The sequence below is a fragment of the Cryptosporidium ryanae genome, assembly GCF_009792415.1.
Source record: "Cryptosporidium ryanae isolate 45019 chromosome Unknown contig_6, whole genome shotgun sequence".
In the NCBI taxonomy this organism is placed as follows: domain Eukaryota; phylum Apicomplexa; class Conoidasida; order Eucoccidiorida; family Cryptosporidiidae; genus Cryptosporidium; species Cryptosporidium ryanae.
In genome coordinates this window covers 293,310-321,303 of record NW_027125539.1, presented here as the reverse complement: position 1 = coordinate 321,303, position 27,994 = coordinate 293,310, and the positions used below count along the sequence as shown (strand labels likewise).

General features: G+C 40.5%; 8 protein-coding genes across 8 annotated transcripts; 3 read left to right on the top strand and 5 right to left on the bottom strand.

Annotated features, from left to right (window-relative positions):
- Positions 1-609: 609 nt before the first annotated feature.
- FG386_002882 (uncharacterized protein) lies at positions 610-1,863 on the bottom strand (the record flags this gene model as incomplete). The annotated part of the gene is made up of 1 exon (XM_067342567.1): positions 610-1,863. One exon carries the CDS (start codon positions 1,861-1,863, stop codon positions 610-612), a length of 1,254 nt encoding a protein of 417 aa, XP_067197386.1.
- A 981-nt stretch (positions 1,864-2,844) lies between these two features.
- Positions 2,845-3,228, bottom strand: FG386_002881 (uncharacterized protein; the record flags this gene model as incomplete). The annotated part of the gene is made up of 1 exon (XM_067342566.1): positions 2,845-3,228. One exon carries the CDS (start codon positions 3,226-3,228, stop codon positions 2,845-2,847), a length of 384 nt encoding a protein of 127 aa, XP_067197385.1.
- Positions 3,229-5,077: 1,849 nt separating this feature from the next.
- On the top strand, positions 5,078-5,800 carry FG386_002880 (myosin regulatory light chain; the record flags this gene model as incomplete). Its single annotated transcript, XM_067342565.1, has 1 exon — positions 5,078-5,800. The coding sequence occupies one exon, from the start codon at positions 5,078-5,080 to the stop codon at positions 5,798-5,800; it is 723 nt and encodes a 240-aa protein (XP_067197384.1).
- A 702-nt stretch (positions 5,801-6,502) lies between these two features.
- FG386_002879 (uncharacterized protein) lies at positions 6,503-11,787 on the bottom strand (the record flags this gene model as incomplete). The annotated part of the gene is made up of 9 exons (XM_067342564.1): positions 6,503-6,665; positions 6,736-6,981; positions 7,035-7,421; positions 7,519-7,697; positions 7,809-8,192; positions 8,260-8,536; positions 8,613-11,443; positions 11,478-11,635; positions 11,691-11,787. The coding sequence occupies 9 exons, from the start codon at positions 11,785-11,787 to the stop codon at positions 6,503-6,505; spliced, it is 4,722 nt and encodes a 1,573-aa protein (XP_067197383.1).
- A 739-nt stretch (positions 11,788-12,526) lies between these two features.
- FG386_002878 (uncharacterized protein) lies at positions 12,527-13,604 on the bottom strand (the record flags this gene model as incomplete). The annotated part of the gene is made up of 4 exons (XM_067342563.1): positions 12,527-12,536; positions 12,813-12,976; positions 13,035-13,103; positions 13,197-13,604. 4 exons carry the CDS (start codon positions 13,602-13,604, stop codon positions 12,527-12,529), a joined length of 651 nt encoding a protein of 216 aa, XP_067197382.1.
- Positions 13,605-14,452: 848 nt separating this feature from the next.
- On the bottom strand, positions 14,453-18,883 carry FG386_002877 (uncharacterized protein; the record flags this gene model as incomplete). The annotated part of the gene is made up of 1 exon (XM_067342562.1): positions 14,453-18,883. One exon carries the CDS (start codon positions 18,881-18,883, stop codon positions 14,453-14,455), a length of 4,431 nt encoding a protein of 1,476 aa, XP_067197381.1.
- A 2,616-nt stretch (positions 18,884-21,499) lies between these two features.
- On the top strand, positions 21,500-22,096 carry FG386_002876 (Gbp1/Gbp2p-like single stranded G-strand telomeric DNA-binding protein; the record flags this gene model as incomplete). Its single annotated transcript, XM_067342561.1, has 1 exon — positions 21,500-22,096. The coding sequence occupies one exon, from the start codon at positions 21,500-21,502 to the stop codon at positions 22,094-22,096; it is 597 nt and encodes a 198-aa protein (XP_067197380.1).
- Positions 22,097-25,285: 3,189 nt separating this feature from the next.
- FG386_002875 (erythrocyte membrane protein PFEMP3) lies at positions 25,286-27,670 on the top strand (the record flags this gene model as incomplete). The annotated part of the gene is made up of 1 exon (XM_067342560.1): positions 25,286-27,670. One exon carries the CDS (start codon positions 25,286-25,288, stop codon positions 27,668-27,670), a length of 2,385 nt encoding a protein of 794 aa, XP_067197379.1.
- Positions 27,671-27,994: the final 324 nt, after the last annotated feature.

Genomic DNA, 27,994 nt, shown 5'->3' with positions numbered 1-27,994 from the left:
GTTGTGCAAGATCCTCCTCCAAGCGTCTTCCCGTTATTCTTTGCAGAATGGTGTTTTCCCTACTTGCTTTCAGATCCCGGTATGAAAAATAAACCTACCACGACTCGTCGCTGTCGGAATACATTTCCAATACTAAACTACAAAAATATGTGTGTTTATGCGTGGTTTTTGATGTATGCTTCACGCGAAATGAACAAAAGCAAGTGCGATAACTCCTTAAAAAACTTGTTTAATCCGACTCCACCCTCGTTTTGCCTTGACATATTCTTGGGTCGCAATATATTTTATTTTTTCATTTATACCGGTATAAATGAAAAAAAGGTACCGGCAATTATAATTAGCATTTTTCATGCAGAAAACAATATAGAAAACAAACAAGATTAAAGAGAAAGGAGCGGGACTTTAGCAAACAATGTTCCATATTTCAGGAATACACTTTTCCCAAATGTAGTAACGGAAAATAGAGTTATTGCCTCGTCTTGACAGACAGGGATGTATTAAACTAAAAGGAATTAAACAAAACAGTAGTGCTCTATCTTGACTTTATTTGACCCGACTAGCATGCCTTTTACTGCAAAAAAGAATCCCTTAATAGGCTAATAATGGATGTTAATAGCCGACTGAATATGGATCGGTGTAGCTTTTTGTACCTTCTTTATCGTTAATTTGTGGTTCCTTTTCTTTATGGTGTTTGATGTGCCAATTATGCGTTGACTTTGTGATGTAAACGGGAATTCTTGGATTGTTGATGGAGGAATTCTCAACTATTCTAACAGTATTGTCCTTAATGACGCTAACTTTGTCATTTTCGTAGTGTCTGAAGACCCAACAAGTATTTGAATGAGCTCCGTATGGCCCGACATGTCTGATAGGTATGAGTGCGTGATCAGGCAAAAAGGCAAGTGGGTTGCTCGGATTTGAATCTAAATTCTTATTTAGTATCCAAAATTCATGTCTTCCATCAAAGTAAATATATAAATCCGAGAGGTTGTTGGTACCTTTTTTCATGTATACAGCTCTCCCGTGATGCAGTTTTGGGTATCTTTTGTCCTTGGCATTATCGTTTTCCATAATTATATTATATATGCCATTTATATATGAATCCTTGTCACTAACTCTGCCATACAATGTTAACGAAGAAGGAAGCGAAACCTTAATTCCTTTAGATCTCAACCCTTTGTTCCTTTCACCCGTTATTTTCTGAGGCAGTTTGTCCTTGCTTTCATCGCTTTTTCCGCTTGCAGTCCCCTTTTCGTCGTCTATTTCCTCAGATTTAACTATGTCCATCTCCAAGTAGTCCTCGTCGTCGTCGTCCCAAAGATCTTTGTCATCATCATCTGCCCAATATTCAGGATCGTCGAGGGCTTCGCTATTCGAAACAGGCTCAGGACTGGCTTCAGTTCCGCCATCGGTGCTTTTCTCAGTGCTCATTGACTCCTCCAGCATTAAGTCAAATTTCACAGATCTCCCCACTGATCCTATTGGATAAGAATTAGATATACCTTTCCTGCCCCTATTTATCCTAGATGTTATTAAAAATAAGATAATAACGACCGAAAACAACAAACTTATCATTCTCATTACTTTCTGTATTCTACTCAGCATGTATCCTATACTGCCCTTCTTGTACTGCTGTTTGGACGCACCCTCATCTCCAAATGCCATATTCACAATCATGCTCGCAATCCCTCTTCTTGCGTTTATTGTCGGCTTTCTGTCATTCTCTTCACCACACACTTCGGTCGCACCTTCCTCGCTCAGAAAAATACCGGAAGTACCCACTCTCTTCTTCTCGTCACTGTCTGTATATAAACTGCCGTTCTTGCTGCCGTCCTTCATCTCAATGCCACTTACTTGCACCATCTTTACATATATCCCTCTCAATTCCACTCGCTGTATCCACTTGCTCGTCCGCTTAACTATGTATCTAAAAGTCTATTCCGGCCAGATCTTAAGCCTCCCTTTGATCGCACGGAATCTTTCTCAGTCTTTTGTTTTGCCCCAACTCCTCCATATGTGTGTTCCTAATATACTTATTTAGACAACACGGATTTCAAGATGGCGCCAAGCGCGAAAGTCTGTGCCTTTGCACCTTATGGTGCATGCAGGGGGACCCGCCCCACATGGGCTTGCCTATGACAGAGACCGATAGTGTGTAAAGAGCGGCTATTTTTGGGGAGGCTGCAGAGAGGGCAAGTTGGAAATGACGGGTCTGGGGACGGAGGTGAGGAGGAACTCGCAATTTACATGGACAATTCTCATTTGGGGGTAGAGAGGTGGTTTCAGGGGCTTGACACGTTGCGGCCGAAACGAGGAGTAAGTAGTGAGCCTGAACTAAAATTAGACAGTTAATGGTATAATACAAAACTTTGTTGAGTGAAATAGCGCTCAGTGTTTGTCTGCATACCTTGAATTGTAGACAAACCTTAAATAATATGTTGTGCATTTACACGAAGCAAACAGCTTTACTTGTATACGTTTTTGTGTGATGGCACGTGAATTCGACAGTTTGGAATTAAGTTAAGTTTCTACTATTCCGCGAATTATTGTACTCTGTCATTAAAGTTTGTCTCATTTGAATAATTTTCGTCCCGCCTCCTTCTGTTTCTCCTGTGCCTAACACAAGAAACTACTGTGATTACTATAATCATAACGGCCAATAGTATAATACAGGAGAAAATAATGATCCACGCGATTCCATTGCCCACATTGCTCTTGAATGCAACAGAGCTGCTATAGTTATACTCATGCTCGAAACCGTCTTCCATATCGGGCAGGATAGGCAGTCCAGTTTGAACTTCATCAAGTTAATTTTAGCATTGTAAAGGGTGAAGGATAAATGGTTTAAAACTTACCATCGTACGCAATTCCATTTTTAAGAATGACATTTTCAAAGTCAAGTTTTCCGTTATACTCTATATATTTGTTGTTTGTGTGGTTATCATTGTCGTCCAAACTGTCTGTTGAATTGGGTGCAATTTCGCTATTGTTTGTGTTTGCAGATAAGGATTCACTATTGTTCAAATCGGGACCACTCGGAGACGACTTTTCTGGAGGTGACTCCACACCACTATTGCTAGCTAGCAGTTTGCCTGAGCTTTCAATACTCAAATTTTGAATTTTCTTGTTCAAGTGCACCCCATGAACAAAACAGTTCTTGTTTTCAAGGCTAAATAGTACGGTTGATACAAGAACAAAACTTATTTCAAAAATCCACTTGATTTCCATCTTATCGCAGTAATACGGTATTGTGACCAATACTCACGGTTTCTTGATGTATTATATTCTTCTTCCCTTAGTTATAAACCGGCTTAACTACAAATACTTGCCTTTAGTATGATTAAGTATATGTTTACAGGAGTATGCCTACAATAAAACGACCAATGGAACGAAAATAGCTTTACTACTAACTTCTTTATTATATCCATTAATCATCATACGTGTCTATGGTAATTGCAAGTTAGGTAAATTAAAATCTCGCATTACTTAATTTAGTTAAGCATTTTCCGAGTGACATATTCAACAACTAGTCTGTCCATCTCCGCTTTCCCGGCCTAAGTAAATTAAATAACCGTCTGTTAAACCCACCTTTCTTAGTTTGTTCAATATTTGTCGTCGAACAAATATTGAATTCTCGCTTTGATTGCCTATTCAAATACCTTTTCCGTTAAAAACAAGCAGAAATAAACAATTAAAGATAAACAATTATCAGCAAGCAATTTTCCCAGTCAATAATTATCCCATATGCACACACACGGACATTTACTTTTAGGCCAAATTTTAACACATTTTTAGATCCGCCGCCTTTAAGATCCACCTGCTTTGTTCATATAATTCTACATGCATGTATTTTTAACCACAGGTGAGAAAAGAAATTAGCAAATATACCGGAGCTCGCTGAATTTGCATATGTAGACTCGGCTTCCCGCTAAGGCAAACCAAGGTTCACTTCAAACCTCCACTGCACTTTTTGTTGTTTGTCCCTTGTGTTATCCGGATTCGTTTCGACGGAAAAGGTAAATGTTGCTCTCTCCCTCCCATGCTCCCGAAAAGAAATGCACCTTCACAACTTAATCGCGCGACAGAATCGAACAGCAAGTCATAAACAACGACAAAAACACACAAAATCGCGGAAACCCGTAACCAAAAGTTGTTCCGGGTATGGGATTGGATCAAAAGGAAGAAGAAACAAACACTGTTTCTGTACTAAATGTCTTCACGAAAATCACGCTCGCGTTACTACTCACCAGGTAAAAAAAACACTCAAACTCACTCCGCCATGTCCTCATCCTGCCAAAAACGCCTCCCTTCTCTCCTCCAATTTATCCCCTAATGCAATTCTGCACCTGTATACACACATTTTTAACATATATGCAGGAGACGCATGTTAACGCATACCGCATGAATATTTTTAATGTATAAAAAGTGCATGCATGTAATTAACTATATATGTATATATATATATATATATATATATACATATCTGTATTTGTGATAGACCATAAATGCGGCAAGAAGGCGCATGTAAAGAGGTGCAATAAAATAGCAAGTATATAGTCTAATTATATGTGGTATAGTAAATTAAAGTGGTAGAAGTTTGCGTAATACATTACTTGAATGCAGTTTTGACTGGGCAGAGCAGCATATATGTTTTGTATCCAAGTTCGGTCTAACATATGACTGTTAGTAATAAAAAGCAAGTATAATACAGAGTATACGTATACATATATTTTATATATGTATTAATTGAAGATAGCACGGTATGACAAGGAGAAACAAGTACCAGAGAAATAAAGATAAACAGAAAGTGGAGATAAATTAGTGTTTAATTATATTTATTTTTGCTAGTATTGTAACAAGGGTGCAAGCGAATACAAAAGGGAGATAACTTTTAATATAAGACATTGTACATATTAAGGGTTTTTCAACTGTGAAAATAACGGTATTAATGCACTGATACACAAGTACCATATTGAGAATTGAAATTTGAGTGAGCATTCAACCAAGTCATTAAACACAGTAATCGACTGCACTAAGTAATATACATAGCGAGCTTTGACGAGTGTTTTATGTGAAAATGGAGATTTTGAGCAGCACATTGGATTCATTTATTTACAAATGCAATAAGATCGAGATAGACAACATAAAGTATGGTGAGCTGGTCATCTTGGTTGGTTCAGACGACGAAGGCGAGTCGGTTTGCTCCGATGAAGACTTGTTTGGGGACGAACTTTCGAATGACGAGATAGCTAACGAGTCTTCCGTGGAGGACGTGCTTGAGATAGTAAGACAAGCAACTATTGTTAAGAAGGAACCAACAGTTTACGAGCTGGCGTTCGGTAATGTATCATCAGGGAGCACAGGAAAGTGCGACTATAATAGTCTGATTAAATTCCTACATTCACTAGGTATGTCACCTACACATTTACAATGCGAGGAACTTAAAAGGGAGTTTGGAACTGAAAATATAGATTTCGAGAAGGCCATGAATGCGTACGGCAGGATGTCGAAGGATAGATACACGAAAGAAGAACTCATCGAGAGCTTGAGGTCATCAAGTTCGGAGATTAACAGAAAGCGACTACTCATCTTACTGCAGGCGTTTGGAGACAAAATGAGCGAAGAGGACATCAACAAAGCCTTAGACAAACTTGAAATGGGTGCGGAACCGATAAGCAAGGAATTATTTATCGAAAAGCTTTGCAGCGGATCCAAACAAATCAGAGGCAACAAAATTGAGGATGGTAATAAGGACGGTGAGGATAATAGTGGTGAAGGCGAGGAGAACATGCTTAATTGAGTTAAATTTAATATTAGAGAACAAGTGCATTAGAGTAATTCCGATTATTAACATTACTAGTATAAATAACGATTTATATTACCTGTTAATTCTGACTGATTTAATTAGTTGATTTAGGCGAAATTTCGAATAATATGAGAAATTAATACGGGTAATTTTTCATGTGTTTGCTTAGTTAGCTCAAAAACACTGTTAAATACTCGGTTTAACGAATACCAATAATGCATACAGTTTATTAAAATTAAAGTGTAAACAAAGGTTACTACCGGTTTTCGGTGTAGCATTCAGCTCGTTTTATTGTCAAATAGTCTGTTACTAGATTGCTGCGTAATTCATTTGCTTAACTTTAGTTGACTAGAATTCGAGAGTTAAACGACCTTATTGGTTTTTAACAACAAAGACATGGCTTCCGACTTGTTTCTCCTTGTACAAGCTTTTGTTGCCATGCTTAATGAATTCTCCAAAGTCTTGGCGTAAAGTCAGAGGAATCACGGAAACGGAATGAAGCTTTGTACGGAAATTCGTCTTAAACTTGCGTACTGAATCCGACAAAATAGCGGTTGAGAGCAATTTACGTTAGTGATCTAAATATGCAATTAATCTCATTATTTGACTAACCTACTTTTAACTCTAACTTTTGGTGAACATAAATTTAATACAGCAACTATCTTCTTTGATCGTGGTTATTGCTTGTATTGCTATTTATGAAAGATAACCTAGAATGAATGCCAAATTAAAGATAATAACCAATACATTAGCGTTAATGTGCTCTTTTGCTCCTGATTTCCTTTTGTCTTTGTCAATATTAACCTCGTTTTCAGTTTTGGTATTGTCACTCGCGTTTACCTCCTCACTCACTTGAGACCTGCTTTTTAAATTGAAAAATTAATTAACAATACTAACAATTAATACACATCTTATTTTACTAGACTTACCCTTTGTTCAACGCTATATCTTCGACTTCTGTTTCATTACTCACCTTTCCCTTAATACCCGATTGTAATTCATCCTCCTCTGGACCCGCAGAACCGATATCGGGTATATCAAATGGGAAGGATCCATAATTGCTGTATTTTGCGTCTTTTTCAATTGGCATAAATAATGGATTTGTCAAGAATGGTATTTTAATTTGTTTATTGTATATTTTGTTCACCACATTGTGGACTATTGTTGTAGGTATTCTGTTTTTTCAGTAAAAAGTTATGCCTTGTGTTGAATCTCAATTGAAACCTACCCGAATGTTAACACGTATTTATCATGATAAGGTATTACTTTGGGAGCTAGTGTCACTTCTGGAACAGATCTCAACATTAATAGTAAATCTAGAGGCAAAACTGAAATGTCGTATTCGCAACCGTTTTTGTCATTGGTGTAGTCGTAATTCTGGTTTTTGTCCAATAAAATAGACACTGGTGTTATTGGATGGTTTGACGCAATTATCATTGGAGACAAGTCATTGTATCCCACTTTTATTCCTTGTATTTCTTGCGCTTTTGGTAAGCCTTCCTCTAATAATGTTACCTTGTAGTGACCAAATAATTTCTCTAGTCTGTTTAAGCGTTTCCTCTTTCCAGACTTTGACAATATCTCAAGTGTATTGTCCATTTCATCAGTAAATATCCTATTTTGTTTTAATGTTACATTAATTAGCCAATTAATTAAAGTTGATTTGTTGTGGTTTTCGTTCGAATTGTACTCACAATACTAAAGCAACTTACTCTAAATAAACTATTGAACCCGAATGAATTCCAGATTGTATTTTTGAACACTTAAGCGATGCATTTAAGTCCATTGGCAACGGAACTGGAATAACCTGGATATTACTTGGTTTAATAGAAAGCATTGCTGATATTGTTTCTTTAATTGAGTGTGTAAATCTCCTGAAGTCTTGTGAAACCTAGGAATTTTATTAAGTTATTTTAGGACGAATTGTGTATTGTTGTTATAGTTAACATAGTATTAAAGCAACGTTTTGGTCATGCGCTATTGTTGCTCATTTAAAACTTACATCTAAACAATAGTCTCTTCCATATAAGTCAAATCTCAATGTATATATCTTATTACTCGAGCCGTCCTTTGTTTTTGGTATAACAACTTTGTTGTCGCTAATGTTCAGATTATTTTGGTCTAAAACACCAACTCCTGTTTCGTTTATTGTTGAGTATATGAATTCAAATGGAACCAATGTAATTCTTTGGCCAAATGTCGAGTACAGTGACTTCATTAGTTCTGAATTAGACTTAACCTCCTCTTTCGACAGCTTCAACAAAATGGACTCACCCAGTCTATTCAGATTTGATATTTGTCTCGGCAAAAAGAACAGTGGTGTTAATTCCTCAAATGGTAATGCTGAAATTAATTTACTATTTATGTCTATAAATCCGTCGTTTAGCTACATTTTAAAGCAATTGTTTAAAAAGAAAATGAGTTGGGAAAGTAGTTATATAAATCAAACTTACATCATTTTCATATGACCTGTCATATAGTATTAACTCAGCATAAAAGTTGTCCTCTTTGTTATTTATGCATTTACTTAAGCTATTCTTCAATACCAAGTGTTGTTGCAGCACTATATGCCTCTCTATTTCTTCGTATAACAAATTTGATATCATTGTAGACTGTGAATGTTTTACTAATATCGTTGGATTGTATAGTGTACCATTAAAGATGTAGTTGGCTTTGTGCAAGCTGTCCATTACTCTTGGTATATTATCTTTCACATTATGAATAAAAATTCTATTTTATGATGTGTTAAGATAATTAGTTATTGCTCTATTAAGTTTTTAAATTCCAAAAGTGTTGTTCAACTCACCTGATCATATACTCCAATACCTTATTCCTACATGATTGCTTCTGCTCCAGTAATGTTGGTGGAAAATCCATTGCCTGTATCATATGAGGACTACAACTCAGCAATTTGTGTATATTCGCTGCTATATTTAGTGACATTATTGTCGCTTGATATTTTGTTATATCACAGAATGATATATTTTGAAATAAAAATTTTAAGTCTATTATCTGAAAATCATCAAATGTATTTATATCAAACTCAGTTATATTCTCCTTATACAATCCACTTAAGAAATACACGGGATACTCGTATGTATTGTTGTATATTTTATCTCTTATTAAATCGTATTTGTTAAATGGTATTTTTATTGTGTATAGTGAATAATTCCTATATACACCCTCCATAATTTGATGATTTAGTAGTGACATTGTGGAATTCTCATCACTTTCTTCATTTATTATTTCTTCTGCAATTGAATTTATATTATTTAGTTCGTTTATGAAATTAGAATTGCTGTTCTCATCGTCTTCATTCAGTATATCATCCTCCTTTGTTATTATGCTTTTATGTGAAATTACCAGTGTAGATATGTCATATAAGTTTTTGTAGTCTTCATTTTCGTCATCCATTTGATCGATACCTTCTTCTTCATTCTTTTCTTCTGTTTCCTCTATTATTTTCAAATAGTCCTTCATCTCGTTTTCATCTTCCGTTATTTCTTCTGTAGTAGTAGCGGTAGTGGTTGTTTCCTCTTCTGTGGTGGTAGTTGTGGTAGTGGTGGTAGTTGTGGTGGTGGTAGTAGTTGTGGTGGTGGTGGTAGTTGTGGTGGTGGTGGTAGTTGTAGTGGTAGTGGTGGTGGTGGTAGTGGTGGTGGTTGTGGTGGTGGTGGTGGCAGTTGTGGTGGTAGTGGTGGTGGTGGTTGTGGTGGTGGTGGTGGCAGTTGTGGTGGTAGTGGTGGTGGTGGTGGTTGTTTCCTCTGCAGTAGTGATTTCATCATCATCGTCATGATACTCATAAACTGGTGATACACCGACATCCGGAATTTCTATCATCTCAGGAATTAAATTTGCAAATCCATGATTTTGCCTGCCTTCATTCATACCTGGCAGTAAATCAAATAAACTGGTGACCTGTAATCTACGGTATCCATTATTATTTACAAATTGATTCTTAGGCACTGCGCCACCAAGTAAGAATGCATTGTTATTATGATTGTTGTTTTTGTAATCATAATCCTTTCCATCTGAGTTTGTATTCTTTTTATTGGGAGGGCCAAACTTTTGTGGTCTCAAGTAACCACCCACTGCACTCTCACATCTTTGTGTAATGGAGTCGTAGGTCCAATAGGTGGCGATACCACCTCTATCAGATAAAACCTCCTTTAAACATATTTGTGGTGAAGGAGATGTTGTATTTAATATAGTTTCGCCATTAGTAATGGCAAATCCGAATGTAGGATAGTCACATTCAACCAATTCAGCGTCTTGTTTATCGTTTTTGTTTAATGCCAGTTCTTCATTTGACACTTTAATATTCTTCCCTATTAAGTTAAATAGTTTGTTTGGCATTTCATAGTTACACTGACAGTATCTTGGCCCCGAAACTACGTTAGGCGAGGAAGTATATTCAAATGAAACAGCATTCATGTGAAATGAGCACTGTCTGTTTTCTGTATTATAAGACCATAACCAACAGTGCGGATCATTTTGACAGAGTATATTACAGTCATCTACACCAAAGACGTTATCTACAACTTCGTATAATGGCTCAATTAATTGTGCACCTGGAAATGCGCAAAAACCAGTGGTATATGTTGTATATATTGGACTTTCGGGTTCAAATGATGTCAAATTTAAGCCATAAACGCCTCCTGTAAATAGCTCCGGTGCTCCTCTTCTGAATATTGATTCTTGATCGCTGTTTTGTTCTTTAATCCAAGTCATATATGACTTTTTGTTTATATTTTGTGCCTTGTTGTTCACAGATAGTGATATCTGCTCTGTAAATGGCAATAAGCTTATATGGAGAAACATTGGTTTACCTGATATTGTTTGATTCATATTTTCAATGGTAAGCAAGTCAGTTGAATTAGTCTCGTAAACCAATTTTTGATCCGGATAGTTTGGCAAACTCATTGATATTGAAAAGTTATTCATATTATTCCTTTGTGTACCATATATTACATACGATGATGCAGTCTCAAATGGCAATAGTAAGTTTGTGTTTGGCGTTGAGAACTTTAAGTCAAATAATGTTCTTGGTATTGTTTGTGTTTGTACGTTTTTAAATCCACTCGTAAAGAATAATACTTCTCTAGATGGACATGGATTTGGAAATTCAAAACTTCTGCTGTGTTCATTTAAATCTGTTGAATATGTCCATACGGATCTAAACGCCCCTATTCCCCTTACCATCAGAGGATCATTTATTGATTTTTCTTGAAATATGATCCTCGATTCAACCCACGAACTTACAGATGGATTTCCACATTTTAAACCTGTTGGCAATTTTACCGAATGAATTTCTGGAGTTGATCCGCCTGTTTTGTCAGGCAATAATGCTTGTATTTTTACCATATCTTCATTGCAGTCCACAACTGCATAAGAAAGTGAATCCGAACATACAAATCCGAATCTTGTTACTTTTGGATTTTTAACTTGCGCTATAAACTGAATTGACAAATACGGATATATTGTTGGTAAGAAACTTCTTGTTATTGGAAAATCATATCCATATTGACTTCCACAATTGTTTGTTTCTATGTCTAGTGAAGATGGACCGGACAATACCGTAAATTTTCTTTCACCATTTACGTACTTTTTTATTATTAGTTTATCCGCAGTTAGAATTCTCTTATGGGAAAGTAAAACAAAATGGTTAACTTACAGTTGGATTCATTATATCTTGTGGTGGTGGATTCCTTTTTGTTGGATTCTTAGTTATATCGTTTATATCAGTTTTTATCATAAGGTACTTTCTTATGCAATTATCAGCAATATCATCATCATGATCCTTCAAGTTCCTGTTTTTATTCTCTAAGTTGTCTACATTAAAACCATTAAATAAAAGAATGTTTGCTATTGTAAATCAAAAACTTACGATCATTTTTTATGTATCTTTCACAACATATTATTCCAAATTGTGATAAGATAGCAAAAAATATAAAGCATGCATTTAAACTTTTTATATTGCACATTTTAAAAGGTGTATAATGTATTTATCACGTCACTGTGCTCAACTCTCCAACTCTTCTATTTCTTATATGCTTATGTCTCCTTAATTAATATCTGTAACAGAGATAAAACCCGAATTATCATGCAACTTTAATATGTGTACAAATACATATATTGGTAGATTTATAGTTATTGCGAATTTGTATATAGTTGTACAGCCAATTAATTAACAACAGAGTGCCTTAAGTCACATAAAAAATTTTTGTTGTGTTTGTATTTTTTATTGATTGGTAAATCCATCAATACTCGATTTGTTATATCCAAAAATTATCTGCAGGGGTACTGCATTTTCCCACGCATTTATTTGAACTTGTATGCATTATTTTCAACCGGGGTTTTCCCCACTCTAGAGAAACTAGATAATAATCGATATTTATTTTAGGCTCAAAAAACCTATTTTCTTATATGAATTTGGGCTATATATGCACATAATTTTCTTATTCTAAATAAACAAAGGAAGTGCTTTTCTAACCCGACGAGTTTTTTTGCCAAAACATGGTATTATGCATCTTATATGTGATCTCTCAGATATTTATGTTGATTTTAACTGAGGAAACCTTGTTGATACTTCGGATTTTAATGTTTTCCTGTTAGTTCTCGTGCTGGCAGCCGCTATGTCAGTAGAATATTGAACTCTAGTTATGATTCACTTTCCCTCCGACTTCTTACATTAACCAGTAACATTCATCTCATTTTACCGTTTTATTCCAACCTGTTAAGTGACTTAAGAAACAATTAATAATTTAATTCTACAACTCCGAACAAACAAGAACACTCAACACCATGTTACTGTTCAGATCCGCAGTTCAAATGCATGCAAACACACCAAAGGACTTATTTCCACATGCAAATTTGCATGCCAAATATATAGACGTGGAATTTAAGTACCGGAGTTAAAAACTTGAAAAGTAAGAGTAGAAAAGTGGTTATTTATAAATGAAGTAAGTTAACTAAATGCTGAAACTACATACTTGAGAAATTAAATTACATTGAAACATCTTCAGTGCCGTTGGGTGTTTTCGAAGTGGAGGGTTCAATATAATCGTCACTCTGGTCAACTTGTGTTTCAGGGACATATTTTACATTGGTCTTTGTTTGGGGAAATGTCAATGACATTTCGTATTTCCACGTGCAATACTTTGATTTTTTGGACTGTAAATCACAAAGTTTGAAAATTTGAATATTCTCAAAAATAAATTTATAAACCTACTTTGAACCTCGTTAGGTGTTCCGTGCCTTTAAATTCAAGTCTTAGAACGTTTTTGGAATTGACGACAATCTTAGGTTTGCATTCAAGTTTTCAGGAGTTAATTGAATGAAATCAAGCTAGTCATTGGTCTGATTAAATACAAAACATAGAAAAAAAACTTACCGTTGAAGCGGAGTTTGTATCTATTCCAAAGGCAAAATGAGCAGTATCATTTTTGGAGAAAGTAATGCCGTCAGGCAACTTCTCCATAGCTTGTGATACAGACCAAGAAAGATCAAATATTTCAACAGAATCGTGGTTTATATTGTATAAAAGCGTTGTATAATTAGTCGGTGTTGATGCTTGTATCTGAATAACAGGATCTAGGTTAAAACCTTTTCCGGTCTCTTTTATCAAACACTCCATTACTAAGAATCCACCCGGATTCATACCTCTGTTCAATACTACAGAAGAGGTATTTACACACACGCGACCCTCATCCAACAGGCAATCCTCGGATGAGTAATTTATTTCTTCATAGGCCACTGGCGTAGGCTTGACAAACTGAGTATTTTTACAATCAACATTCATTTTAAATAGTCAAGTTGAATAAAACTTGCGTTAAATCAATACGAACAAAAAGCTTACCTTTGAAAGTTGAATAAAACCCAATAAAGTTGAAACGATTATTATTAAATTCATTGAGTCGCCACAAAACAACGCTTTTTAATTATTGTATCTCACTTTACTACTCGTACTGTTAAGCAGAAACCGAAGGATTTTTCTGTTTCTGATCTTTGTGCCTGGAAAAACTCAAGGACGACCTCAAGTGCGAATAATATGTATCAGTTACAATAATATCACAATCAACCCGTTCGATTATCTAATCTATACTATTACCCTCTTTGCTGTTTATGTTGCCAAAGCCACTAATTCCTGTCAAAGTAAAAATTAGAGTCTCTGATGTTCTTATTGCCGTTGTTTTGTTTACACAGGTACAACTGCTCCCCTTTACAAGTTAAATAAGATGTATTTAAAATTTATCTTTTTATGTATACCGCAGACATGCTTCATTATCCTAATCAAACAGCTTGCCGCCTTGAGTTTCCCCACAAATAAATGTGCATCAACTTTACCAGGGAAAATAGGTCCAAACAAAACAAAGACACAAATTTACTCTCGTTGCTGGTTTGTTTGTGCAGTTGTCCGAATGCGTCCGTCGATTTGCTGCGAACAGCGTTCCCTTGTGTCTTTTTGGAGCACCTGACTCCTGATCGCGGACTGACGGAGTGGTAACAGTACGGCAGAACACGAGGTCAAGAAACACTATTAGGATTTTAGCAAATAAGAGAAACATATATTTGTTACAAACCAAATGCGCGCCTAGACAGGATTTAAGGCATCTATTGCTTTTGTTAAAATGGGTGAAGGGCAAAAGATTAGTTATCAGAATCAAAAAGTTTGGAGTCACTTTCTGCTTGCTTATCGTTGACTTCATCCACAAAATTGGGGGTTTCCTGAATTGTTGGTCCGTCCGAAATGGAGTCGTCCTCAAGACGTCTCTTTTTCAGTCTGCTCTTAACTTTGTCAGTATTGCTCCCGTCGTCATTTTCAAGTCTGCTGCGGTCTCCAACGGACGAAACTTCGTCACTTAGCTCCAGCAGGGCGGCAGTCTGTTCCTGCAGACGTTTTAGTTTGAGCATCCTCTTTTCCTCTCTTTTAGATGGCTTCCTGTTGCTTTCCTTGGCGCCGCCCTTGCTGTCCTTGGGTTTCCTTGCCTTGCTCTTTTTCCCGGAGTTGTCCGTCCTTGACTTTGATTCAGACCTCATTTCAGAGTCGCTGTTGTCCTTGCCGTTAGAAGAGTCTGAATCGCGCTCAAACTCCGAATCGGGACTAGCGTTTGATTTAACCGTCCCAACACTGTCTCCATCCGAGTCGCCGTTTACGTCGTCATAGTCGTCACCATACCCGTCCTCAGCATTGCTCGCTTCCTTCCTGGTCCTTCTTCTTTCCGCTTGATTTGAGTCAGGAAGACTCGCAGCTATGCTTTCGGCCTCTTTCCCGAGCTCAATAGAAAGAAGTTTTACCCTTTCAATATTGGCTCTCTCTTCCTCCTCCTTCCTCCTGATTTCCTCCTCCTGTTTCTTCCTGAAGTCTTCGCTTCTAATTATGAGCTCCTCGACGTCTCTCTGTTCCTTCTCATAGACCTGTTCGACAATGGGAAGTAGTTCCTCGAATCTAGAACGGAGCTTTCTACTTACGATTAACTCTTGCTTCGTTAAATAACTGACATTTGGAAGGAGGTCGGCGCCTTCAGGTGGAAAAGCAGACAATTTGTACTTGTAATCATCCTTGTTATTAGTTGTTTGCACTGTGTTGCTTGCATCCTGGTTGTACCTAACAACGCCAGGCACATATTTCTGTAAAGAAAAAATACTCAACCTGTTGAATTTCACCTGATTTATGAATTTCATGTCCGTAACTTGGAATGTTTCCTTCAAAATAGCCAGCCAGTGGTAGAAGCTCCCGACGGTTTCGCAGAGCATCATCCAATATTTAACTCTGCCTGGATGCTTCGCCCTTTCCATATCTCCCATTTCCGAGTATATCAGTCTCTCCAAACAGTATGTCAGTCCTATCCTGAACGTAATGTCGCTAGGCCATCTCACCGTTGCCTTCTCCAATAGGCGTCTCGCGTCCTCCCATAAATTCATGTCAAAACAGCATCTTATAAGCGACAAGTGCAGTATCTTCTCAGTGGGGTCCAAAGCCAGTGCTTGTTGAAACAGCTTCACTGCGGTCTTCAATATGCGTCTTTGCTCCGCGAAGTTTGGATGCGAACCGAGCACTTCATTTCTCCTGTCAAAGCTGCTGTTCTCGTCCACTATCGAGCTTAAAGTTAAGTTGTGTTGAGTTGGAGGCGGGTACTTGTGCGTTGAAACAGTTAACAGCACTGCATTTAGAACACCCAGATTTACAAGAGATATGTAATTCATCGTAACCGCTGTCCCTTCAAGCGCCCCCGAAACGTCCAACATGTGCTTCCACAGTTCCATTGACGGCTCTACCAGTCCACTTTCGGCCGCCTGTATTGTGATTAGGTTGCTTGCTATGTAGTTGTAGGTCTCGAACCGCAGCACCTCGGACAGTATTATCCTTGACTGGACGCTCGACTGGTTGTTCATTAAAAACTCCCCGTGATTCATCCTGCCATTTGCTTCTCCCTGAACATTGGTGCCAAAACCACTGCTTCCGCCCTTGGCATTGCCTTGTGCTTGGACATTCGATTTTGCCTTGTTGTACAGCGCTAGTCCCAGAAATATCTTTCCTATATTTGAAAAATGAGAGTTTTTTGACTTGACTACTTTGCTCAGAGAGGCGAAGCTCTTGTCAAGCTTCTTCTGGCACGAGTAGATGTGGGCCAGCAATAAATTTGCCGCCTCGGGACTGTTGCCCAGCCCCGGCGTCCAGTTGTACTCCACGTGACTTTTGCCACTTGTTTGCTTTGATTTGTCCAAATTTCCGCCGCTGAGATCCGGGAGCTTTGCACTTAGGGACAACTCGCAATACTGAGCCGCCAACTGGAGATCCCTCCTCTCCAGTGCCAAAGAGGCTCTTCTTAGCCACGAGGCGGTGAACCAGGGGTGGTCCTGACTCAGTCTTTTGTATTCGTCGTTTGCGTTTGCGTAGTAACCGCCAAGTTCGCTGCAAATTGCGGAGTTGAATCGTATAGCCGCCTCTGCGAACACCACGGTGCTTCCGGCGTTGCCTTTGTCGGAATTAGCCTTGCTCTGCACCCATTCCCTTGCGTTTCTAAACAGTTTTTGGGCGCTGTTGAGGAGAGTCTGCTCACTAAAAAGCTTGCTATGTTCCATTGAAATAGAAGTGACGCACTCAAGTAGACACACTCCGAGGTTGTTGAAGTAAAGCCCCAGGTTGTCCTTCACAAACTGCCTGCACTTGTTGTCTGGAAAGTTTTCCGCCATAAAACTGTCCTGGTTGCCCGCCTTCTTTAGCGAGCTTTCATCAAGCATGCAGCTTAGGCAGGCCGAAAGCAGAACGCTAAGAGGTATAGGGTTGAGGGAACACTTGTAACTTGTGTAGTTTGAAATTAGCCACGGGATTATTTTGTAGTTGTAGTCAGTTCTCCTAAGCGACTTTCTGCCTCTAATAAGCAGGGCCAGAACCACCTTGTGGAGAAGCAAATAAATCATATAGCCGCTCCTGTGTGAAAATAAGTTGTTGTTCCCGGCACCGTTGTTGTCCATAAAGATTCTGTCCAGTAGGAAGAATATGTAGTGAAGGCAACTTAGAAGCCTCTCCTCCACAGTCAGTTGGGAAAAAATTGAAATGTTTCTCGGTATGCTTGTTTTGTCCTCGATACTTATAATCACGAATGATATGGTTAACAAAACAATATCGCAAATGTAGCCAATTGGAAGCGAGTATTCCTTCAACGAGTTCAAGTCATTAGAGCTCTTAATTCCTATAGTCTCGAATGCAGTCTGTGTATGCTGGTAAACTAAGTCCCATTTCCGCAATTTCACGTTTATCTTAATGAGGCCGTACAGAGCCGATAGGTATATTCCCAGTAAGGAATGCTCGGCCTTGTTCACGTTTTCTATTGAATTAAGTATGTACAAGTAGTTCTGACTTGCCCCACACAAGTCCAAATTCTTGTGTTGCTTTCTCGCAATCTGGTACTTGGAACGTAATTTGCAGTAAAAGTTGGTGCTTCTTTTTGACATTCTTCCCAGATCTCTATCGGTGCTGCAGTTATTGTCCTCTCCTCCATTAAATACGAAGAACTCGACATCGCCCTTATATATCAAAAGTGCGGGGTGAGCAGGATATACTTGCCTTATTAGCTCAAATAGCCTGTTTCTCTCAACAATATTCCTCTCCTGCGACCGAGAAGTGACTTCCTTCGCTTTGAACAGACACATAAGCAAGTCGGCCAGGGTTTGTCTTTCAAAAGAACTCAACTTGTTTATGAGGCGCTCTCCTAATTCGCTCTTGAAAAATTCGGTGTTTATTACAGAGCCATCGGAGTCCGGGAATACATCACTGACAGACAACTTATCACTGCTCGGGTTTGCGTCTCTGGTTCCCTCTCCAAGGCCTCTAATGGAGTTCTCAATGCAAACGTAAATTCCCCTTCTGCAGCATTCGCTTGCCCTCTTGGGTCTTCCGAGCCTCAGGTAACAACAGGCCATTGCGAGTCTGGTTGTATTTGGACACTTGTTTGAGCCCAAGAGCAACATTATTAGCGAAAACAACCTGAGCGATCTCGAATAAGACCCTTTCTGATACAACACATTTGCCATTCCGCTTATTGTCAGAACATCGTTTGAGTTCGCCTCCAGAGCCTTCTCAAACGCCAGCTGGGACTTGTCCAACAATGCGTTCCTCAGGTTGAAGTCAATTTCATTCATCAAAACACTCTTGTAGAAGTATATGTATCCCCTGCACTTGTGCACGGTGCTCGCAAAGAGGTAGTTGCCACTGTAACGTTTCTCATACAGCCTTGAAAACAGCTCCGTCCTTTCCTCGCACTCTCTGACAAGTGTTTCCGATGTCCTTGTGTTCGATTCGAAGTTTTCCAGTGCTATGTTTAAGTCAAGTATATTCAACATCCACATTATTGCCGAAACCGTTTTGATATCGTGTTTGTCATCTTTCGCGGACTCGGCTGAGTCACCTCCCTTTCGCTCTCGGGAATCTTCTAGTATTCGGTGTTTCTCTACACACTCCCTTAGCAAATCACTGCATTTCGAGTACTCGCGTTCGCTGTAAAGGTAAAGCGCTAGTGTCTGCCAACTTTCCAGTGTGTAGTCTTTTTCAAGCAGTTCTCGACAGTATTCGCTCATCTTTGTCGTCTTATTCATCATGCTGCTGCAGATACGCGAAGGCCATCTAGTGCCTTGTCTATTTCCCTGGACCGTGAACAAACTAGGTTATCTACTCCCGTATTGCAGTCTGATCCGTATCCGTCAGAACCAAGCGACACGCATAGACAGGAGCGGACCCTAAGATGCGTTTCGATGTAGCGTACAAAACAAAAGAGCTTCCTGCCCCAAATTTTGTCCAGTGATAAGGGAAGTCCTTCTCCACAGGGCCCCTGTGATCGCCGATGCCCGTTTGAAACGCCGCTTAGCCAACCCAGCTCCCCAACGCGTGAACATACGTTTCAAATTTCAAACAAGCGAGTCCGTCCCTTCCTCCGTCTTTAACTTATTCCTGTATCTCAACGCTTTATTTATTGTGACCCTTACACTTTTATTCCAAGCACTCGCCGAGCGGTACCCGCCACAAAATACTCCGTGTTTGCGAGCCCGCCCTCACACCGCCTTGATTATAATGGCCAACTGAAAAGACAGACTTATTGAGTGTAGGAGGCGTGCACAGGGGACGGTGATGGGTGGCGGTGCAAAGACAGCGAAGCACCAAAGCTGTTTGTGACGGAGAACGAGTTATGGGAGGCCTCCGGTGGTGTGAAAACAAGAATGCGAGCTCAAAGTAGGCAGTTCAGGGGATTTCACGCGGATTGTTTTGTCGCGAGTATGATTTGGAAAGCAGAGGACAGACGCCTGGCTCAGTCGCTTTACAGCTAAGGCAGCTAGAGTTCACTCGGATCACGTCCGGACAAGAGGCGGGACCTGTGTTGCACCCCTCCCCACTCCCTTGGGGATTCGGCCGTTGCGGTTGTCATCACTGCGTTTACCGCTGGTGTCGCTCCCTCGCTCTCCTCCTTCGCCAGGCTCGTTCAAGAGTTGTGCAATGATCAAGTGCACGCCGTACCGTCCCTCTTCTTCTGAATGCTGGTCCAGGTCCGGTCGGTGTACGCGGTACATTCGAAAGGAGAGCCGAGCGAGCCAAGGAGCTAGTCGCGTTCGTGTCGCATGTGCGCACTTGCGCTGGCTTATCTTTTCTGAAGCCGAAAGGGATATGGGGCGAGTCAAGAGTGGCCTTGGAGCCTCGGCAGTTGCCGCCAACCCCGTTTCGGAGTGACTAAGAGTCAGCTCGGAAATGCGACGGGAGCTCGGTTACTGCTCTTCAACAAAAAAGAGACGGCGTTCAGCGGCTCGAGGGAGCCTGGTCACGGCAAATACCAAGCGTCCCGCAAACTAGCTCGGAGTTGCGTCTAAAACGAAAACAGGCTTTAGAGCAGGGCACAACGGCGTTTCCCGCCAGAGCTTGTGAAATGGCACGAAATGAAGTTGGAGGGGAAGCGGCACTCTCGGACTTGAAAAGTGGAGGTGTAATAGACGCGAGTAGAGGCAGCGTTTGCTCCTGATTGTCTACGTCACCTGCTCGAAAGATGCCTCGTGCCTTGTCCAATAGAACCCCGAAACGGGAAACAAGAGGGGCTTCGCATGCTTCGGCCCCGCGGTGCAGGCCGGTGGACGCGACTGAATGCCGCTTCCGCTCATTGGTAGAAAGCTGGCACCTATTTACGAAGCACATACGATTCCGTGCGTACGTGCGTAACAACAGAAGACAGGCTGAGGTATGGCAACCGGATGCCGCACCTGAGGTACACAGTGGATTCGGAGATGAGGACGCACTCGTGCGCACAGAGCGAACCGGGAAGTCCCTTCGCGGGAGAGGCCTGCATCGGACGCAAAGCGAAGCCAGAGACAGTTCCCCTTCCTAAGGAGGCTGCTACACAGACTCAACCCATCATAGCACCTTTTAGTTCCACAAAGGATGTTTTGCTTTAGAGTCTCTAAGACAACATGTCGCGCATGCCGCCAGGAGTCAGGCGGGACGGGACTGGTTTGCTGTACAGCTAGCCTGTCATATGACTAAATAAGTATATTTATTTATCGGGGCCGCAATATGTGTATTTGCGCGGCAGGTATTTAGGCCTAGTTAAATTAATAACGGCGAAAAGGGGTAAATAAGTTATATAAATAGTTATGAGTTGTAAATAGCAAAGGGTGCAGAAGATAACGATTGGCGTAACTAAACTAATTGGTAGTTGATAAGTATTTTCTAGCTAGTTTAAATAACAATTATTGTAATTTAGAGGTGTACGTAATAAAAAAATATACACTATAGCTACATAGGTGGGTACCACTAGTGGTGCTATTAAATATATATAATTGTATAATAAGCAAACACATAATTCAGAGGGTAGAAATAGTAGCAGTTGTAAATATCAAGTATATATATAGTTGAATATTCCAACATATATATTCATATAGTAGGCTTAATAGAAAATAAATAGGCATACCTGTGGCAAGCAGTTAGGGTACCTCTTTGCGAGAAAAAGCTAGTGGATAAAAAAATTTGGGGAGAATATAAAGGATTAGTTTATCCAGTTTTTGGTCATAAAGGACGAATAGGTGAGGAAGATTAAAGTCAAAAAAGAAGGAAAAGGAGTTAAAGAGTTTCATCGGGATTCGCTATAAATTTCTCTCTTTTCTTTCTCCCAGTAAATATTCATCAATATCTCCCAGTTTAATAGAAACAGAAAAGAAATGGCGTCGGACAAAACATGTCGTGTTTATGTTGGGAATTTACCATGGAGAGCGAAATGGCATGACCTAAAGGATCATATGCGTCAGGCAGGGAATGTAATTAGAGCTGACGTTTTTGAAGATGAAGTGGGACGTTCGAGAGGATGCGGTGTTGTTGAATATTCGTTTCCCGAGGAGGCCCAAAGAGCAATAAACGAGCTAAACAACACCACATTACTCGATCGCTTGATATTTGTTCGTGAGGATCGAGAGGACGAAACTGGGAGATACGGGAGAAGACAGAACAAGTGGAACAATCGGGCATATGGGATGAGGACCAGGACTCACGCTCCGAGACCGCCGCTGAAGGACGAGAACAAAGGAAAACAAGTCTTTGTAACTAACCTGGCGTGGAAAACGAATCAGGAAGACTTGGCCAAGGTATTTGGTGAGATAGGTCCTCTTGAGTCTTGTGAAGTATTTTACTTTGATGATGGGAGATCTCGTGGAATAGCAACTGTGGTGTTCTCTGATAGCAAACATGCTCAAACTGCTGTTGAAAAACTGAATGATAGAGAAATAGATGGTCGTGAGATACTCGTGAGAATAGATCAGTGATTTGAATTAGAAGTAAGAACAACGAGACAACACGTCATTTTTCAGCATCCCTTCTTACTGTTGGCTCCCGTAATTAATTAATTTTTTTTTGAAAAATAAACTGAGTGAACGTGGCATTATTTTTTCATTATTGCAGATTTATTATCATTAATTATTAGTCTCACTATTATTAAGATTGATTTTGTCACTTTAACTATTACTTCTTCCACTAATATTACTCTTATGATTATTACTATTATTTACCACTAGTATTATATTACAACCCATTATTCTATTACTATTACATCACTGTTGCAGCTACTTCTGCCTATTACTTTACCATTATTATTCCAACAACAGTTGCTGCCATTGACGCACTTGATTGATACCTCACTCTAATTGACGACGCTTTTTGACCTAAATAATAGTGATAGTGTACTGGTACCGATAATGTATTTTGCTAATGTTTCACTATCAAAGTCCGTTACTGTTAGTTAACTGGCACTGGGACGCCTTTCATTTCTGCGCAAAAAGACTTAGTGCCACAAACGAGTACATGTATTTAGTCACGTCCTTGTGCAAAGCAGCCTTTCTTTGCTAAACGAGGACTGAACATGCGTTTATTCTGGGATTCAGGGCAATTGGACTTGGCTTTGGAGACGAAAGGACCAATCACTTTGACTTTAGGTATGGATTCAGTGCTCGCGACAGTCGAGAGGCCTTCTTATGAAGCTGAGGAGTAGATGCTGACGAGAGGCGTTCGTTGCAACTGCAAATAAACACGCCAACTGACAATTAATCATGGTTACTTAAGTCGTGCACCCTTCATTTGATCGGTCTTGTTCGATAATTTTGGTACTTATTTGTTTCTTAATCGAAATTAAGAGTTATGTTTATTCCTTCCTATTTATAATTTATGGGACTTGGTAATTTATGCTTCGAAATAGGGCAAGATCTATAGGAATACAATGGGATCGGCGGCGTTACCGTGTTTGCATTGTGATCCAATTTGCTGTTTTCGTATGCTTTTACTTACCCTAATAATTGGTTATGCAGTAGTCGCCGTTGCTTTTCGTTTTAATAAAGGGACAGTGTGTTTCAAGTGATGACTGGGAGAAAACACCAGCACCAAGGCTAGTGGGCGCAGTGGACGTGGGAAGCTTAGTTATTTTGGACCGGTTGTTACCTAGGGGCAGAAACTAAACAAGCACTCCGGCCTGGCTTTGATCCACGCCTCCGGCTCCTTCCCTCGAAGTGCTTTAGTATCTCCTCAAAGACAGGGCTCCAGTCTATCGTTTAAATACACTTGAAAATGATGGTTACGGGCGGATGGGTAAAGAGAGAAACAGAACTCAGGGAGCAAATGTCGCGAAACTATTGAGTCTCAACAGCGGTTGCTAGCTGCTATCCACCGAATGAAAACATCGCGAGATCCCCGAAAATAAGCGATTTTTAATGTTGAAGAACCTTGAGTTTGAATGATAATATCATTATTACCAAGTTACGTGTACTTTTTGGTGAATTATAGACGTAATAGCTTATCATATCTTTTCATTGCATATTTACCCAAGTGTCCACATGCGTAAGTATATTATATGTTTATGCATATGTATGTATTTATGTCGAAATGTTTTGCTAAAGAAATTGTTTGGTCAAGTAAACAAGGTTCCTTTTCTTTCTATTTTCTTTTTTTGTTTATGAAACAAGGGTTGAGAACTTTGAAGCAAGTGTCGGTGTGTAGATGTAATAGTTTTGAGACAAGGCAATACTGTAAGAGATAGAGACTTAGTTGAAAGGGGTGTAAAAAGAGATAATTTGGGTAGCGGGTTTATTTGTTTATCTAGTTCGCAAAGTTGACCAGGGACAAGTCATTGTCAACCGGGATATTTTTAGCTGAAGCTTATTTAAATTTACGTGAGAAGCAGTAATAGCGGATGCGGTGCCCTTTAAATGTTGTTTATTGCGTGGTTTGGTCGCCAGTTGACTTTCTTTTCTTCGATAAAGAGGGAACTGTAATAAAACAATGTTTCAGCGGAGTACGAGCGAAGCGGCTGACGACCATATTGTTGTGTTGTGTTGTGTTGCGTTGCGTTGTTAGAAATGAAAGGAGTTTGAGATACTAAAATAACAATGACAAGATGAAGGAGTACTGTGAGGCGATGTTTCCCGAGATTTTCTCAAGTACTAAATAACTACTTTTGGGACGGTTATCTTTTACCTGATTGCTTTGGGTTGATCAAAGTAATAATTTACTCTTTGTTGTCAAGTATTAATACATGCAGCAGGTTTACCGTTATTTGCATGTGGTGAAACCCATTTTAAGCTGCGCCAACCGGATGTAGTTTGAATTGTGTTCATGCTTGTCGAGAACAGATTGGTCTATGTTATTTTGTTATTATTTTTTAATTTTTAATTTACCCTTTATTTTCCGCACTTAACTTGCGTCTGGAGGCTCGTCCTCCGGGAGGTCTCCTCGAGCTCTGTTTCTAGGCTCCGAGAAGGCCTCCCGAATTGAAGCAAACCGGTTTTCCCGTTTCGCTTGAAATCCAAACAAATAATTAAACGTCACATGTGGTTGTGTTTCCCGCTCAAAAAATAATGGTTTGACTGATAATATGCACGCAATAAAACAGGCCGGCAGGGAAGGAAAAGGGTGTGAAAAAGGGAAATTTCAAAACACAAAAAAGAATACAGCTCGTGCGTGAGCGTACTGCGGACGGCTCTTCGCTTAACGACGGGCATTTTTCCTGTGAATTAAAAAATTACGAATACAAACCAAGGGTAGGGATTTTGGCACTGAAAAGTGCATGCATGCAGATAATAAAAAAGGTGCACAGATGTATACAGCATGCACCTATAGGCAGGGGAAAAAAATAAGAAAGAAGAAAACACGTAAATATATGTGCTGCATGCATGCACGTACATATAATTAGAGGAACTATTAGTGATTAAAGAAGCAGAGGAGGGAGAGAGGCGTTTTAGGGAGGCGAACAACACGGTTGATGAGGAAACTCATATATGTAATTGTTTACGGTGGCCAGTAAGACATTCGAGTGACGCGTGTATGTGTGGCCTTCTTTTTGAGTAAGAGTAGCGTTTTAATACATATAAATAGACAGCAATAGCGGTACGAGAGTAAATTAGGTTTCTGACTGAGCGTAAACATCAGGAATAAGCAGTCAGTTAACAGAGATACGACTTTGAGCAAGAATGAACAAAACAAATGGAGCAAGAGGTGCGACCGGTGCAGACGAAAGTATGATTGAAAACGACGCGAGAGAGGATATAAGCAAATTGAGAATACCAATAATGCACGAGTACGGATCGGCAATGAGCACTGGAGGTAAAAGACAAATGAGCAGCGTTGACAATGGTGCCTTGATTAGAAAGGGACTAAGAGGAGACGAAGAGATGGACTTCATTGACATAGATGACGACGAGTTGGTTTACGACGTTAAGCAGGCGGTGTCGCCGACCTCCTCGAGGTCGCTGGATAACCCTGACTTTGGGAGTGTGAATATAATGCTAAGGGGTGACTCGGCGGGGATCGTAGATAGTTGCAGAAGGAAGGAGGAGAACAAGACAGAAAACGCCAGCTTGGGTGAAGTTCACGTGGGTAAATTTTCGACAAGAAAACCAGGGGAGGTTGGAGTAAGGAGCGAGCTGGAAAATGCTTGCAGTAGGAATGTGGATACGGCAGACGTTTTTAAAGAAGAAAAACGCACATTCGAATTTGAGGACAAGAGTGTGGAAAGAGGTGGCGTGAGCAGGGGAGAGATGAGTATAGACGCGAAAGGCAATTGCGAGTCGATCATAAATGTTGGAGATGGAGGGAACACGACATTTAAAATGGACGAATTAAAAGAGGATATGGTTCAATCACAAAAGGAGTTCGGTTTAAATTCAAAATTTCAGGAAAACGCAAAGACTTTCGGTAACGAGGACAGTGTTGCAGGAACGAGCAGCGTGAATGTTTGCAATGCAAACAAAAAGCAGCAGTCACAGATTCAGACGCATTTTCAGTTGAAGCCACAGCCACAAAACCTGGTAAATTTGGTGGCATTATGCATAAGCACGCCCCCACCGTACAATGGCCTGCCACAAAACAATCCGTTCTTTTCCAGCAATGGAATAAACGACCATATAAATATAGTACCCTTCTCAACGGCACCGTTTTTTTACTTGGGTTTCCCGGAAGAATCAGCAATAAGCAACAATCAGTCAGTGAACGGAAACAATTCCATTCCTGGAGTGAGTAATGTGAATACGGGCACAGGCATGTACAGGGGAGGAATGGGAATAGGCGTGGGCATTGGAATAGGAGGTTTTGGAAGAGGATCGTTCTGCGGATTCGGAGGAATAAACGGAATTGGCGGGGTCGGCAGTGTCGGAGGAAATATGGGAGTACTAAACAGCTCCGGAAACACTCAAAGGGGAATTGGAGTGGCGCTGGGTAATAGCAATGTTGCTCAAACAGGCAACATTCACACTTCGGGCGCAGCAGAGATGGAAGCCGACGCAGGCGGCAATGCAAGCGGTTTGGCTGACGTGAACATGTTGAGTGGTGTAAACGGCGGCAGTGGTCTCAGTGGGTGCAGACTGAGGCCAGCCGGAAACGCCAGTTCGGAGTTGATGAGCCATCATCTTTTAAGCCGCGAGTACTTGAGAGGCGTGAGAGCAAGAAAAATGCTGAAAACCGGAACCACACTGGTTCAATTGGACGGATATACTAGTGTGAATGGCGAGTACGGCGGCGTGCCGTCGTCTTTGAACGGCAACTATGGCCAGCAGCAGCATGGGGCAAGTTTGTTTCAGCACAACGCCAGCGGTCCGGGCAGACATGCAAGCGGGAAGAGAGCTGGCAGGGGCTATTCTCAGACCAGAGGCAGATCCGTCAGCAGCAGCGCTAAGTTGAACAGTGTCTGCGCCAGCGGCGGAAACCTGGGTGCCGAGGACGTGTATGCAGATGGAACCGATACGGATTACGACGGGAGCACGTCCTTGAACGCCGACAAAGCAAAGCCGTACTTAAAGTCGGGATCGAGTTTAAATGGCATCAATGACAGTCAGAATAGTTCGAGTCAAGCAGCTGTGCCAGAAAAGAAGAGCAGGTGGCAGCTGTCAGACCCGCAGTTTAAGTCAGGTTATAAAGGTGTGAGCTGGAACAGCAGAATGGAGGCGTGGCTTGCGTTTTTCGTTGAGAACGGGATAAGAAAGTCAAAAACATTCAGCAGCAGGAAGTTCGGGTTTAATAGAGCCAGAGAGAAGGCGATAAGATACCTTGACGCTCGCAGGAAAGGAATAATACTAACTACACCACCGCCGCTGAGTCCTTCTAAGGGAGTTTACGATAGAATTCCCCAACACGGCAAAAGCGTCACCACGAACACAAACGGAACTCTAAGTAGCAATGGAGACATTTTGGTCGGGGTTGAAGGCGACGGCCTAGGGGAGGTGAACTACCGTAATGCAGTTCTAGACGCAAACTCCAACGCCCACTCGAGCATCCCGAACCCCAGTTATTCCCATTCGGTTATCTCAAACATCAACATCGGCAATGTGGGTCAAGGAGTTGTTTGCACTCGACTTAACTAACACTCAGATTTGGCCACGCGCAACTATTTCGTTCGGACATGTACCTCGTCATTTATACAGATTGAGCGGGAGCGGCCTTGTATCCCAGGTTTGGCAGCGTTCACCGCCGCTCAAGCAGAAACACCGATTTAAAGCCCTTTATATGCGAGCGGCCGTTTTTTCAGAGCATTTAATCTCGACAGGAGACTTGCTGTCGCGTGGACCAACCGATTCTCCATTCAGATGCAAAACAGCTTCCGCTTAGATTTGACACTAGGGCGAGGAACGGCAAAGGCGCTCCTCCGCGCGCCGTAGGCCTCGCACTCTGGACCGTTGCGACCAGGG